At 41.7% G+C, this 12,529-nt stretch overlaps 1 protein-coding gene across 2 annotated transcripts in view; it reads right to left on the bottom strand.

The window, feature by feature from the left end:
- The window catches only part of EEF1E1 (eukaryotic translation elongation factor 1 epsilon 1), a 29,981-nt gene extending 22,170 nt beyond the window's left edge, over positions 1-7,811 (bottom strand). The window contains exons 1-2 of one of the 2 annotated variants that reach the window (XM_043540139.1): positions 7,568-7,811; positions 1,803-2,003 (exon numbers count right to left, since the gene is read on the bottom strand). In XM_043540139.1, coding sequence (XP_043396074.1) covers positions 1,803-2,003; positions 7,568-7,669 — 303 coding nt within the window. In that variant the 5' untranslated portion in view covers positions 7,670-7,811. The remainder of the gene's footprint in view (positions 1-1,802; positions 2,004-7,567) is intronic. The other variant, XM_007064253.4, reaches the window with a different exon arrangement.
- Between the last annotated feature and the right edge of the window lie 4,718 nt (positions 7,812-12,529).

Genomic DNA, 12,529 nt, shown 5'->3' with positions numbered 1-12,529 from the left:
ATAAATCTCCCCACTGTATTTTCCACGGCATGCATCCGATGAAGTGAGCTGTAGCTCACAAAAGCTTATGCTCAAATAAATTTGTTAGTCTCTAAGGTGCCACTCCTTTTCTTTTTGCGGATACAGACTAACACAGCTACTACTCTGAAACCTATACCAACATGGGTACACACACCGAACTCAGCAGGGCTCTGCCCATATGAAGCAGTTTGCATAATCAGGACTAGAGGTGGTCAAAAAACATTAAGTGTTTTCCATGAAAAACTTCTGAACAAAAGAGATTTGTAATGTTCAAAAATTGAACTTTTTTTTTTACAAATGAAAAATGTGTTTCATTTTTTTGTTCCTGACCGAGGAACAAGTCCATGCTCCAAAGAAGGGATTCAAACCTGAGTCTCCCTGCACATCCCAGGTGAGAGTCCTAACCACTGGGTAAAAGGTTAAAGGGAAGGGGGATGGAGAAGTAAGGCACCACCTACAGTAGCTTTATTTCCTTTGCTTTTACTAACTGGGGGAGAGTGGGGGGGAGGGGAGAACAGTGTTATTCACCCAGGTCTACCCACAAGTTTTTTGATTCATTGAGTTAAAGAAAAAAAAAAAAATCATGAAAATGTGTTTCCTTCAAAAAGCCATTTTTCATTCAGAAAGTTTGATGAAAAAGTTTTAACCAGCCATGGCTCCAGCCTGAGCCCAGAAGTGTACACTGTAATGAAATAGCCCTGCAACCTGATCCCCATAAGTCCGAGTCAGCTGGCATTGGCCAGTCATGAGTTTTTAATTGCAGTGTAGACGTTTCTGTAGAAACATCAGACATTTTGTACTTTCCATATAGAATTATTGAAACTTTTTAAATTTGAAGACAGAGAACTGCATAGAAATTATATAAGATTTCAATGCCATGTTGTACACTTTTAATAATCAAATTAGGCCTCTTTAACCTCATACCCTGATATGATAGTTAAAATTAAACTACTTTTGGCATTTTTGATGACAGGGCTCAAGAAGTCTGAAGAAGCAAAATGGAAAAAAGGATTTTAGTTTAATTTTAACTGGGTAAAACTTAATGGTACCTTTTCCCCTCCCAACCACAGCTTCTGAAGATAAGGGAGAGCAATTTTTGAAGTCTAAGGCAGTGAGGAACACTCAGTAAAAATTCCGTACATTTGTAGTTTATAAATATGAAAACATGAATTTATGGAAATTTCCCTCTATGCTTTCGCTTATCACCATCTCACATATCAAATTGCATATTAACTCATCTTGGCATCCATCCATCCATTTATCCAATCATCATAATATCAAGGCTTGGAGTAGATCCCACCTTGTTTTTGAAGCAGAGTCGTTCTCAATAACAACAAAACAAATGTCATCTTGAATCAGAGTGCAGGCCAATTTATATATATTGGGACTTCAATAGTAGCTTACAGATGTGAGGAAACTGTAGTCTTTCAAGATGTAGAAGAGACTAAATAATTAAACATTCTCTGAACTTTATAGGCACAATTACATTCCCTCTCCATTACATTCTTACATATTAAGTTTTTACAGTAGAGCAGGAGGATTGCTTTATGTATTCTATAGTTAAAGCCATTTCCTTCAATTTCAGGTTGTTTCTTCAATAAAGTGAAAAGAAAGCAACTAATTTAATGGCAAATGATTTGAGATCATTAATATCTACTCATTTTATTACTAAAGTAAATACATATATGTACATGAATATATTGTCCCCAACACAACAGCTTTAGTGTCCAGTCACCCCAAAATTCAATATTCTGATGGTAAAGCAATTAAGTTATCCTTACCTTCAGAATTATTCTTATATCTTCTTTATTAGAATGTCCAGCTATTTGAGTTACTCTGTATTCTAACCACTGTTGAACTATTGCTTTCTCTTCTGCAGTACTTCCAAGTAGCTGTTCTTTCTTAGCTTGTTTGACTAGATGGGTGGCTATAGTAGTCAATCCTGTTAGACTGGAACCATTGTTTGTCTGAAGAACTGGAATCTAGAAGAAAACAAATACCATGTAAGTTTGCATGTTCAAAGGTTAGCCTTTGTTAAACAACCTCACTATATGCTATCCCAGTATGTTCACTTTATTCTGAAACCTTTCGTTTTAATTAGGCAATTAAAAGCATGAATGCTAAGAATACTACTTCACATGGAAAATAGGGCTTTGGAGCTGCGCTCCGGCTCCGCTCCAGCTCCAGGCAAAAACCTGCAGCTCCACTGCTCCGGAGCTGCTCCGTGCTCCAGCTCCAGGCTCCGCTCCAAAGTCCTGATGGAAAATATTTACATTTATTCTTAATCCTTGGGCTGATTTTTTTTCAGTTTCCATGGCAGGAAAACAAATAAGATATACATACAAGACAGAACATATACATATTTCTAGTTCAATATAACCAACCCAGGCCAAAATTAGTGAGCATCAAAATAAGAACTATTGTGGACCAGAAATCTTCATGGGTAGCCTTTGATACACAGTTCGAAGTGTAAAAAAAACTTCAGATTATAGAATCAGCAAATATCCAACTTTTCTGGACAGCCACAAATAAATCATATCTGTCAGACTTTTTCAATGCTTATTCTAAATAACTGCTTAACTGTTGTGAAAGTTGTGACTTTACACAGTTAGAGGTAAGGACATAACTCAGCAAGATAGATGACTGGAGTTATACAAGTCTAGTGATTAAGTTACTATGAGGAAGCTGTTTCAGGAGCAACTGCAAATGTATTGTTCCACCTTAAAAAAAAAAAATTCTGTATTGCACTTCTCCAAGCTTAGGGTTAAGCTATAGTTTAGTATTAAATTTTAAAAACCTTAATTTATAGCAGTGAAATTACTTGGGTTTTTTTGTGATACCCTTTAAATATAGCACACGTTCTCTGTTCCTGTGAACTCCTATATAAATAATTGTTAAGTTGTTCAACCACCTCCTGAAGACACATTGCCAAGTAACTGCAAATGCTGCTCCAAGAGGAGAAAATGAGATACAAATGCTGTATGAATCTTTACCCCATGCTAGGTAAGTCTGAGGACAGTTCAACTAGTAACAGTGGAAACTAGGAGACTCACACTTCATGAGCACCCTGCGTTTCCAATAGTGTGCCAGTGAATTAAGCTAATTTGGAATAAGGCACACTTATTCCGGAAAAAACAACAAGGAGTACTTGTGGCACCTTAGAGACTAACAAATATATTTGGGCATAAGCTTTGGTGGGCTAAAACCAACTTCATCAGATGCATGGAGTGGAAAATACAGTAAGCAGGTATATATACACAGTACATGAACAGATGGGAGTTGCCTTACCAAGTGGGGGTCAGTGCTAACAAGACAATTCAATTAAAGTGGAAATGAGCTAATCTCAACAGTAGAATACCAACAGAGGAAAAATCACTTTTGTAGTGGTAACGAGGCCAATGTAATCAAGGTGATCCATTTCAAACAGCTGACAACAAGGTGTGAGTAACAGTATGGGGAAATTCGTTTTTGGCAACAACTACTTGTTTACAGCAGTACTGAGCCAGAAGTCTGCTCTTTCCAGGCAGTAAAAACTGATAAAGGTTGCCATGTAGAGAAGATGGAATTAAACAAGAAGTGGAAGATTGGACAAATGACCAGGGATGAGTATAAAAATATTGCTCAGGCTTGCAGGAGTGAAATCAGGAAGGCCAAATCACACCTGGAGTTGCAGCTAGCAAGAGATGTTAAGAATAACAAGAAGGGTTTCTTCAGATATGTTAGCAACAAGAAAAAAGTCAAGGAAAGTGTGGGCCCCTTACTGAATGAGGGAGGCAACCTAGTGACAGAGGATGTGGAAAAAGAAAATGTACTCAATGCTTTTTGCCTCTGTCTTCACGAACAAGGTCAGCTCCCAGACTACCACACTGGGCAGCACAGCATGGGGAGGAGGTGACCAGCCCTCTGTGAAGGAAGAAGTGGTTCGGGACTATTTAGAAAAGCTGGACGAGCACAAGTCCATGGGGCCGGATGCGTTGCATCCGAGAGTGCTAAAGGAGTTGGCGGATGTGATTGCAGAGCCATTGGCCATTATCTTTGAAAACTCATGGCGATCAGGGGAGGTTCCAGATGACTGGAAAAAGGCTAATGTAGTGCCCATCTTTAAAAAAGGGAAGGAGGAGGATCCTGGGAACTACAGGCCAGTCAGCCTCACCTCAGTCCCTGGAAAAATCATGGAACAGGTCCTCAAGGAATCAATTCTGAAGCACTTAGAGGAGAGGAAACTGATCAGGAACAGTCAGCATGGATTCACCAAGGGCAAGTCATGCCTGACTAATCTAATTGCCTTCTATGACGAGATAACTGGCTCTGTGGATGAAGGGAAAGCAGTGGACGTGTTGTTCTTTGACTTTAGCAAAGCTTTTGACACGGTCTCCCACAGTATTCTTGCCAGCAAGTTAAAGAAGTATGGGCTGGATGAATGGACTATAAGGTGGATAGAAAGCTGGCTAGATTGTCGGGCGCAACGGGTAGTGATCAATGACTCCATGTCTAGTTGGCAGCCGGTATCAAGTGGAGTGCCCCAGGGGTCGGTCCTGGGGCCGGTTTTGTTCAATATCTTCATTAATGATCTGGAGGATGGTGTGGATTGCACCCTCAGCAAGTTTTCAGATGACACTAAACTGGGAGGAGAGGTAGATATGCTGGAGGGTAGGGATAGGATACAGAGGGACCTAGACAAATTGGAGGATTGGGCCAAAAGAAATCTGATGAGGTTCCACAAGGACAAGTGCAGAGTCCTGCACTTAGGACGGAAGAATCCAATGCACAGCTACAGACTAGGGACCGAATGGCTTGGCAACAGTTCTGCAGAAAAGGACCTAGGGGTTACAGTGGACGAGAAGTTGGATATGAGTCAACAGTGTGCCCTTGTTGCCAAGAAGGCTAATGGCATTTTGGGATGTATAAGTAGGGGCATTGCCAGCAGATTGAGGGACGTGATCGTTCCCCTCTATTTGACATTGGTGAGGCCTCATCTGGAGTACTGTGACCAGTTTTGGGCCCCACACTACAAGAAGGATGTGGAAAAATTGGAAAGAGTCCAGCGGAGGGCAACAAAAATGATTAGGGGACTGGAACACATGACTTATGAGGAGAGGCTGAGGGAACTGGGGATGTTTAGTCTTCAGAAGAAAAGAATGAGGGGGGATTTGATAGTTGCTTTCAACTACCTGAAAGGGGGTTCCAAAGAGGATGGCTCTAGACTGTTCTCAGTGGTAGGCGATGACAGAACAAGGAGTAATGGTCTCAAGTTGCAGTGGGGGAGATTTAGGTTGGATATTAGGAAAAACTTTTTCGCTATGAGGGTGGTGAAACATTGGAATGCGTTACCTAGGGAGGTGGTGGAATCTCCTTCCCTAAAAGTTTTTAAGGTCAGGCTTGACAAAGCCCTGGCTGGGATGATTTAGTCGGGGATCGGTCCTGCTTTGAGCAGGGGGCTGGACTGGATGACCTCCTAAGGTCCCTTCCAACCCTGATATTCTATGATTCTATGATAATCAAATTATGCCAACCCTAAATACAAAATACCTGATAAAATAGTATGCCAAAAATTTCAGAGGTAAAATGGAAAAATAGATATACATTAATAAGAAAATATGATAAATACATCTTGTGCATCTGCTTGATCTAGTTTGAATAGTGATTTCAAAGCTGCCAGAAGCAAACTTGAACATACCATAGTCTTAAAACATAATGCTGAAAAACCAAGCTACCCGTTCCCTATGTTACTATTATAAATAAAATGCTACCTTCTCCATTGATGGATCAACAAATCTAGAGAACATGGTATGTTTGCAAGAACAGATAATGAATACCACTTCACAATAACTCAAAGGCCTGAGCATAAAGGGCAGGCAAAGCTGGAAAGAATGAAATTAATATGCAAGTGTTTGGGGCCAGATTTCAAAATATTACTTTGATTTTATATTGGCAAGCCCATTTGTTATTGTGAAGGCTCCGTGTCTGTCACGGAGGTCGTGTAAGTCACGGATTCTGTGACTTTTCGCAATGTACGTGACTTCTGCAGCGGCTAGTGTGACTGACCTCAGGGCCTCCCAAACAGCTGGCTCTGGGGCCTGATGCTCAGGTGGCCCCAGGGACAACCACACCTGCTGCTGCAGTGGCTCTGCAGCCAGCCACACCGGCTGCCGCTGCAGTCCCCAGGTGGCCAGTGGTACGGGCCCCCGGGCACCTCTCCAGCAGCAGCCACCCCCCAGCTCCCACCCCAGCGGTCCCCCTTCCTAGTAGCTCCTGCCCCGATTTAGTCAGGAGTATTTATAGTAAAAGTCAGGGACAGGTCATGGGGCTATGAATTTTTGTTTACTGCCCATGACTTTTACTAAAAATACCCGTGACTAAATCATAGCCTTAATTATTGTACCTTTCACGTGGCCCCATGCAATGTTCTCCTTCCAAATGTGCTTCCCACAGTTATGCACTATTTTTATACTTCAATATTAAGGGGGAAGTGTCTGTTGCATTTTAGGCATCATCTGCAAATGAGTCTTTGTATAGATTTAATTATTTTACAGTATTATGTTTTGCAAAGATACTTAAATCTGTACAATCACGAGAGTGAGCAAAGTTATACCAGTAAAAATGGTATACTTATACGAACAAGCTATGCCAACACCAGCATACTGCATACATGGTAGGGGGTCACACTGCTTGACCTACCTACATCGGTTTCAATGTAGTTAACATGTTGCAAAGACAGCCTGTGGACAAACTTTTGTTAACCTTTGCTGCAATGCCACTTGTTGCGCCAGCTATGGTGGCCAGAGAGGACTCTGGACGGGGAGTGGTTTCTGACATATGTAATTTTTGGGGTTAAAGAGAGTGCACTAAGGGACAGCCCCCATTTAGATTTGACACTGCTTTTCATTGACTAAGCCTAGGCAGCAGCGTTGTTGTAGCTGGGTTGGTCCCAGGATATGAACTAGAAAAAGGTAGGTGAGGTCATGTTACTGGACCAACTTCTGCTAGTGAAAGAGAGAAAATTTGGAGCTCCACAGAGCTCTTCTTCAGGTGTGTATGTCGAACCAATAAATAAATGCACCCTGCACTGCGGCAGGGGCTGTTCCCTTTGGCGCTCACAGCTGGGGGGAGGGTGTCTCTGGTCACGTCACCCGACCCACAGGCACCGTGGCCCTCACGCAAAGCCTAGCCCGGGGGTCGGGGGCCCTTTGGCGAGAGCCGGCCTGAGGGGGCCCAGCTGGCTCCGTCGGCTCCGACCCGGCCAGAATCGAATCGCGGCCCTGCGGCGGGAGGGTCCTGTCTGCGCGCTCAGCCCTAGACGTGCTGCCAGGAGAAGGGGAAGCCTCCTGCTTCTCCCCCCTCCCGCGCCCCTTTAGCGGGGAGGCCGCAGAAACTCACCGCCTCTAACTAGGGACTCAAACTGCCAGTGACAGGGGGGGAGGGTAACGCCGGGGGCCGCACCGGGCCGAGCTCGCCAAAGGGAGAAAGGGGCGGGCGCGAAGAGAGTCCGTTTGTTGCGCGCGCACATGTCCGAGTCGGTCCCCAGTTCTCCCCTCGCATCGTTCACCTTCCGCTCCTCCCGGACACCGTACTTGTTCCCTTTCTTCAGGCCCAGGAGCGTCTCTAACAAAATCAGCTCCTCCAGCCCGGGCCCCGCCGCAGCTGACATCTTTGGAGGCAATCCGCCGGGAAAGGAAGAGGCTGAGGAAGAATGACGAGTCTCTCAAAACTAACAAACTCCAGCACGATTGGACAGAGGGGTCCCACCTCCTCCACTCCCTAAGTAACGTCTCCATCCATTGGAGGAGAAGGGGGTGAAGGACAGGAACATACCAATCTACGCCTGCGCCGAGAGGAATGTGGCTGAATAATGATATGCGCAGTAGAAAGGGGCGGGGTCACGTCTCAGGCTGAAGGAGGTTCCTGGAGCGCATGGGCAGAGGGGAGCCATAGGATGAGTACATAGCTTCAAAGTAGCAGCCCTGTTAGTCTGTATCGGCAAAAAGAACCGGAGGACTTGTGGCACCTTAGAGACTAACCAATTTATTTGAGCATAAGCTTTCCTGGGCTATGGCTCCCTTCATCCGATGCATGCAGTGGGACAGTCTCTAAGTAAAAGAATAAATGGACACAAATCAGCCGTCAAGAATTATAACATTCAAAAACCAGTCAGAGAACACTTTAATATCTCTGGTCACTCGATTACAGACCTAAAAGTTGCAATTCTTCAATAAAAAAAACTTTGAAAACAGACTCCAACGAGAGACTGCTGAATTGGAATTAATTTGCAAACTGGACACCATTAACTTAGGCTTGAATAAAGACCGGGAGTGGATGTGTCATTACACAAAGTAAAACTGTTTCCCCATGTTTAGCGCCCCCCACCCCAACTGTTCCTGACACGTTCTTGTCAACTGCCGGAAATGGCCCATCTTGATTATCACGACAAAAGGTGTTTGGTTTTTTGTTTTATTTCTTCTCTCTCCTGCTGATAATAGCTCACCTTACCTGATCACTCTCGTTACAGTGTGTATGGTAACACCCATTGTTTCATGTTCTCTGTGTATATAAAAATCTCTCCACTGTATTTTCCTCTGCATGCAGCGGGTGAAGCGAGCTGTATTTCACGAAAGCTTATGCTCAAATAAATTTGTTAGTGTCTAAGGTGCCACAAGTACTCCTTATTCCATGAAGCTTGATTTACGTGTGCGCAAAGTGAAGCGGGTGGGGAAGAGTCTAGTATGTTAATAAGATCTGTGATGTAGCCAATGCCTGGGGGGCTAATTCTGCTGGCCTCCCTAAGGGACTGGCAGCATGACAGATGCAGACTGTCCCTAGGCTGAGCCTCTCCCTGCCAGGTGCCCCTGTCGTAGCCCCGCCGCTCCCAGCGCGGAGGCTGGGGAGGAAGCACGGTGAGGTGCAGGCACGCAATCTTCTAGTGTGCTTGAGTGCAAAGCTCACCTCAAGCATAACTAGGGAGCCGTGACTGCAGTCTCCAGCCTGTTTTTACCTTACCAGATCATACCTAATTAGAGCATTTGTGTAAAAGAGGGGTTCATTGAGGCTGAAATTCCTATGATGGTTTTGCACTTTGTCAATTTTGCTTAAAGTGTTAGTCTAATTTATTGCCTATTTCATGGGTTTTAAAATTAGGGGGTGATACATAGTTTATTGGCATTTGTAAGGGGACTTCCTATAGTGCTGACCACAGAAGAGGAGTCAGTACAAATGCTAGGCTCTCTGAGGCCATTGACAGATACATCGTAGAACCAGCCAGTTTTTGAATTCCAAAATTTAGACTCAGGGACTAGTGAGTTATCATCATGGTATTATTCATAACAAGATTAGGGGAGTAACAGGAGTTATACATGCCTATGGAATTATAGTACCCAGACATGCCTATGGAGAATCAAGTACACGCCTCTTGATTAAATTGTAATTTTACAGTCTACCCTGGGTAAGGGGGTAGCACGTAGCTGCACAGCCACAGAAATGAAAGTCACTGTTCTTCCCTTGTTCTGCAGGAAGGAGTAAATTGCTTCACCCCTTTTCACAGAGCATCTTACTTTGCCAGTGCACCTGGCCAGTTTCTGTGCCTGGTGAGTACGGAAGCTAAGGGGCAGAACTAGGGATTCTCCTACTCCCTGCCCAATCTGTCCATTTGTTCACAAGGAGAATACTGGACAAGCGAGCCTTCCATTTGCTCTTCCATTCACTGCTTGAGTCATGTTCTAAGTAGGGCTGAGGAGCATAGCCCAGTAAAGGCTGTGACTGTTTGACCCTATGTGTGCAAAGCAAGAGATATGATATATTGGTTTGAATTATTGGATTTGTAATGATTTAGGTAAAAAGGCAAAGAGAAAAAAGTAGATAACTGAACGATACTGTTCTGCATAGGGGTCATAGTTCCATAATTTTGGAGGGCCAGATTTTGCCTCCTTACATATACAGTAAACTACTATTCAATGAAATTTTATTTTGTCTGCTCTCAGAATAAGATAACACTGTTTGAACTCCTGGCCTTCCTGAAGTCACTCCTATTGATTTCAGTAGGACTAGGATTTCATCCATTGTGAGTAAGGATGCAGAATTTGACCTTTTATTTTTAAAGCAGGTGGAATAATAGAAAAGGAATGTAACTGGGATGAGAACTCAGGAGTCGTCATTCTCAGGGCTGTATTTGTTCCACTAGACCACATTGCTCTCTGTGTCAATTAAGCATTCATCTTGCTCATAAGAGGTCCATTGGCCTACGGATGCACCATCTTGCTTTCTTGGTTGTATTTTTTATCATTGAGAAATACCACAAGTTTTAACTAGAAAACACATTACTAAATCCATATATAGTATTCCTCTGCTCTCATACTTTAAAAAAAGAAATCAGAGGAATAAAAAGGAGAGAAACTTTGTAAATAGTTTAACATGTACAGTTTGTCTTCAATATTATTATGAGCACTAGAAACCTGATAACTTCAGAGTAACTCAGCCCAAGAATACATACTGTATAGTGTATTTTAATTACGTGCTGCCCTTCTATAAGTTAAAATGATATAATGTCTTGAATTTTTCTCATGCATCATAAATATAATATTTCTCTGTTTTGATGTTATACTTGTAAAGTATAGTCCTCAGGCTACATGAAAAGAATGATCAAACTTTTTCCACTGTCACTGAATTGCTTTTTAAATTCGTTAAAAATAATGTTTTATTTAATCCACTATCAGCTATCTACACTGAAATCTGCAATGGATGAGAGCTCAGCATACACAATCATAAATGTTAGAGATTGGTAATCTAAAGGGTGTTTTCTATCTAGCTACCTGCCAGGCCAGTGTATAGGCCTAGACACAGGATGAATCATGTATCAACTGTACTATATTTTTAGTCAAAAGATGTAGCAATCTTATAGGACCCTGTTTATAGGAATTGAGAAGTCCTGCCATACTGATACATAACTTCCATTCACTTCTCCTGAGAAAGGTGTGCCTGGCAAGCATCCTTATAGTTCAAAGGCATATTTTGACAAAAGGCAATGTTCAGATTATTTTTATAAAATTGCACTTTAGTTTGAAAAATTGTTCTACCTTGGCAGTGGTTTTAACTGTAAAGCTTTAAACTCTTCAGTTTTGGTTTCTGCTGTGGTTTTGGTGTGTTCTACTGGCATTTCAATGCAGAGTCAGTAAATTACATGTGGAATTTGTGAAGAGTTTGTTAAGTTGCAGCACAGCTGTTAAATATTCCATCCCTGTATATTTTAAAAGTAATTTGTTTCAGATGCTTGAAATACATAGGAAAAAAGTGATATTTGTGACTCTCCATGAGCTGAAAAACAAACAATATAGTAATAGAGATGTACCTATGTGTTATATACAGTTGTATTGTAAGTATATAGTTTAAATGTTTTGGATCTTTTAGGATGAAAGCCATATAAACATGCAATATTATTAAATATTTCACACTACATCTGTCTGTGACAGTTATAAAAAATGGGCTTTCTATTTCACCCAGATTAAAAGATTTGTAATAGTTGTTTCTAGTCTTTGTTTTTATTTTCATTTCTTCCCCGCCCCCCATTTAAATCCTTTCAAGTGTTTGGAAGAGGAGACTTTACAGCTTATTTACATATACATAATTGGTTATAGTTTTTATAATGATTTTCTCTTGACCGAAAGGCTGCTTGGCAATATTTGTAATCCTGTCTTTTCTCATGCACAGTTCTCCATCATTCCAGTAGGTGGAGCTTTGTGATTAAATCTGCAAAAAAAACTTGACCCCAAAGTAAAATAATTCACCACGGGGGGGTGAGGGAGGAGGGATATGATGAAGTGCACTTTGCTTAGAGGTATCAATGTCCTGTATGCATGCTTGATACACAACAACAATCTGTATCAAGACTCTCAATGAAAATAACTTGAAAAAAAATCGATTCTGTCAAATGGAACACTGCTCTAATCTGCTGTTATCATAGTCAAGTTTTAAATCTTAAATACCTGAGGTTATAAATTAAATGTCAAATATAATTAATTTAGCACTTGAAACATGGAGTGGATGACTGTCCTTTGGAGAAAGCCTGACAGCTTTATGTATGTCACATTGGTATCTGTTAAAATGAGCTTTACATGCCAGAAAATCCTAGTGTGTCATATTGCTGTTAGCTGTACCATAATTTTGTCAATGTAACTTTAAGTCTCAAAATAGTTCTTGCATTAATTGTTTGAAGCTTCTGAAAAATAATATAAATAGGTATTGTGTATCTCATCTATTGATCTATGCTAAATGCTGGTTTTATTATCAATAGCATGTTCTACTTAGTGTATTACATTTTATCCTGCAAATACCTTCTCTGGTATGTGTCTATATTTTATATCTATTATACAGATGGGGCAAAACATCTGCCCTGTGCTGAACCTGGGCCCAAATCTATTGTAGTTACAGTTGGGAAACAATCCTTCTACTTGTGGCACCTTGGAGACTAACCAATTTATTTGAGCATAAGCTTTCATGAGCTACAGCTCACTTCATCGGATGT

Source organism: Chelonia mydas, chromosome 2, assembly GCF_015237465.2.
Source record: "Chelonia mydas isolate rCheMyd1 chromosome 2, rCheMyd1.pri.v2, whole genome shotgun sequence".
Taxonomy (NCBI): domain Eukaryota; kingdom Metazoa; phylum Chordata; order Testudines; family Cheloniidae; genus Chelonia; species Chelonia mydas.
This window is presented reverse-complemented; position numbering and strand designations above follow the sequence as displayed.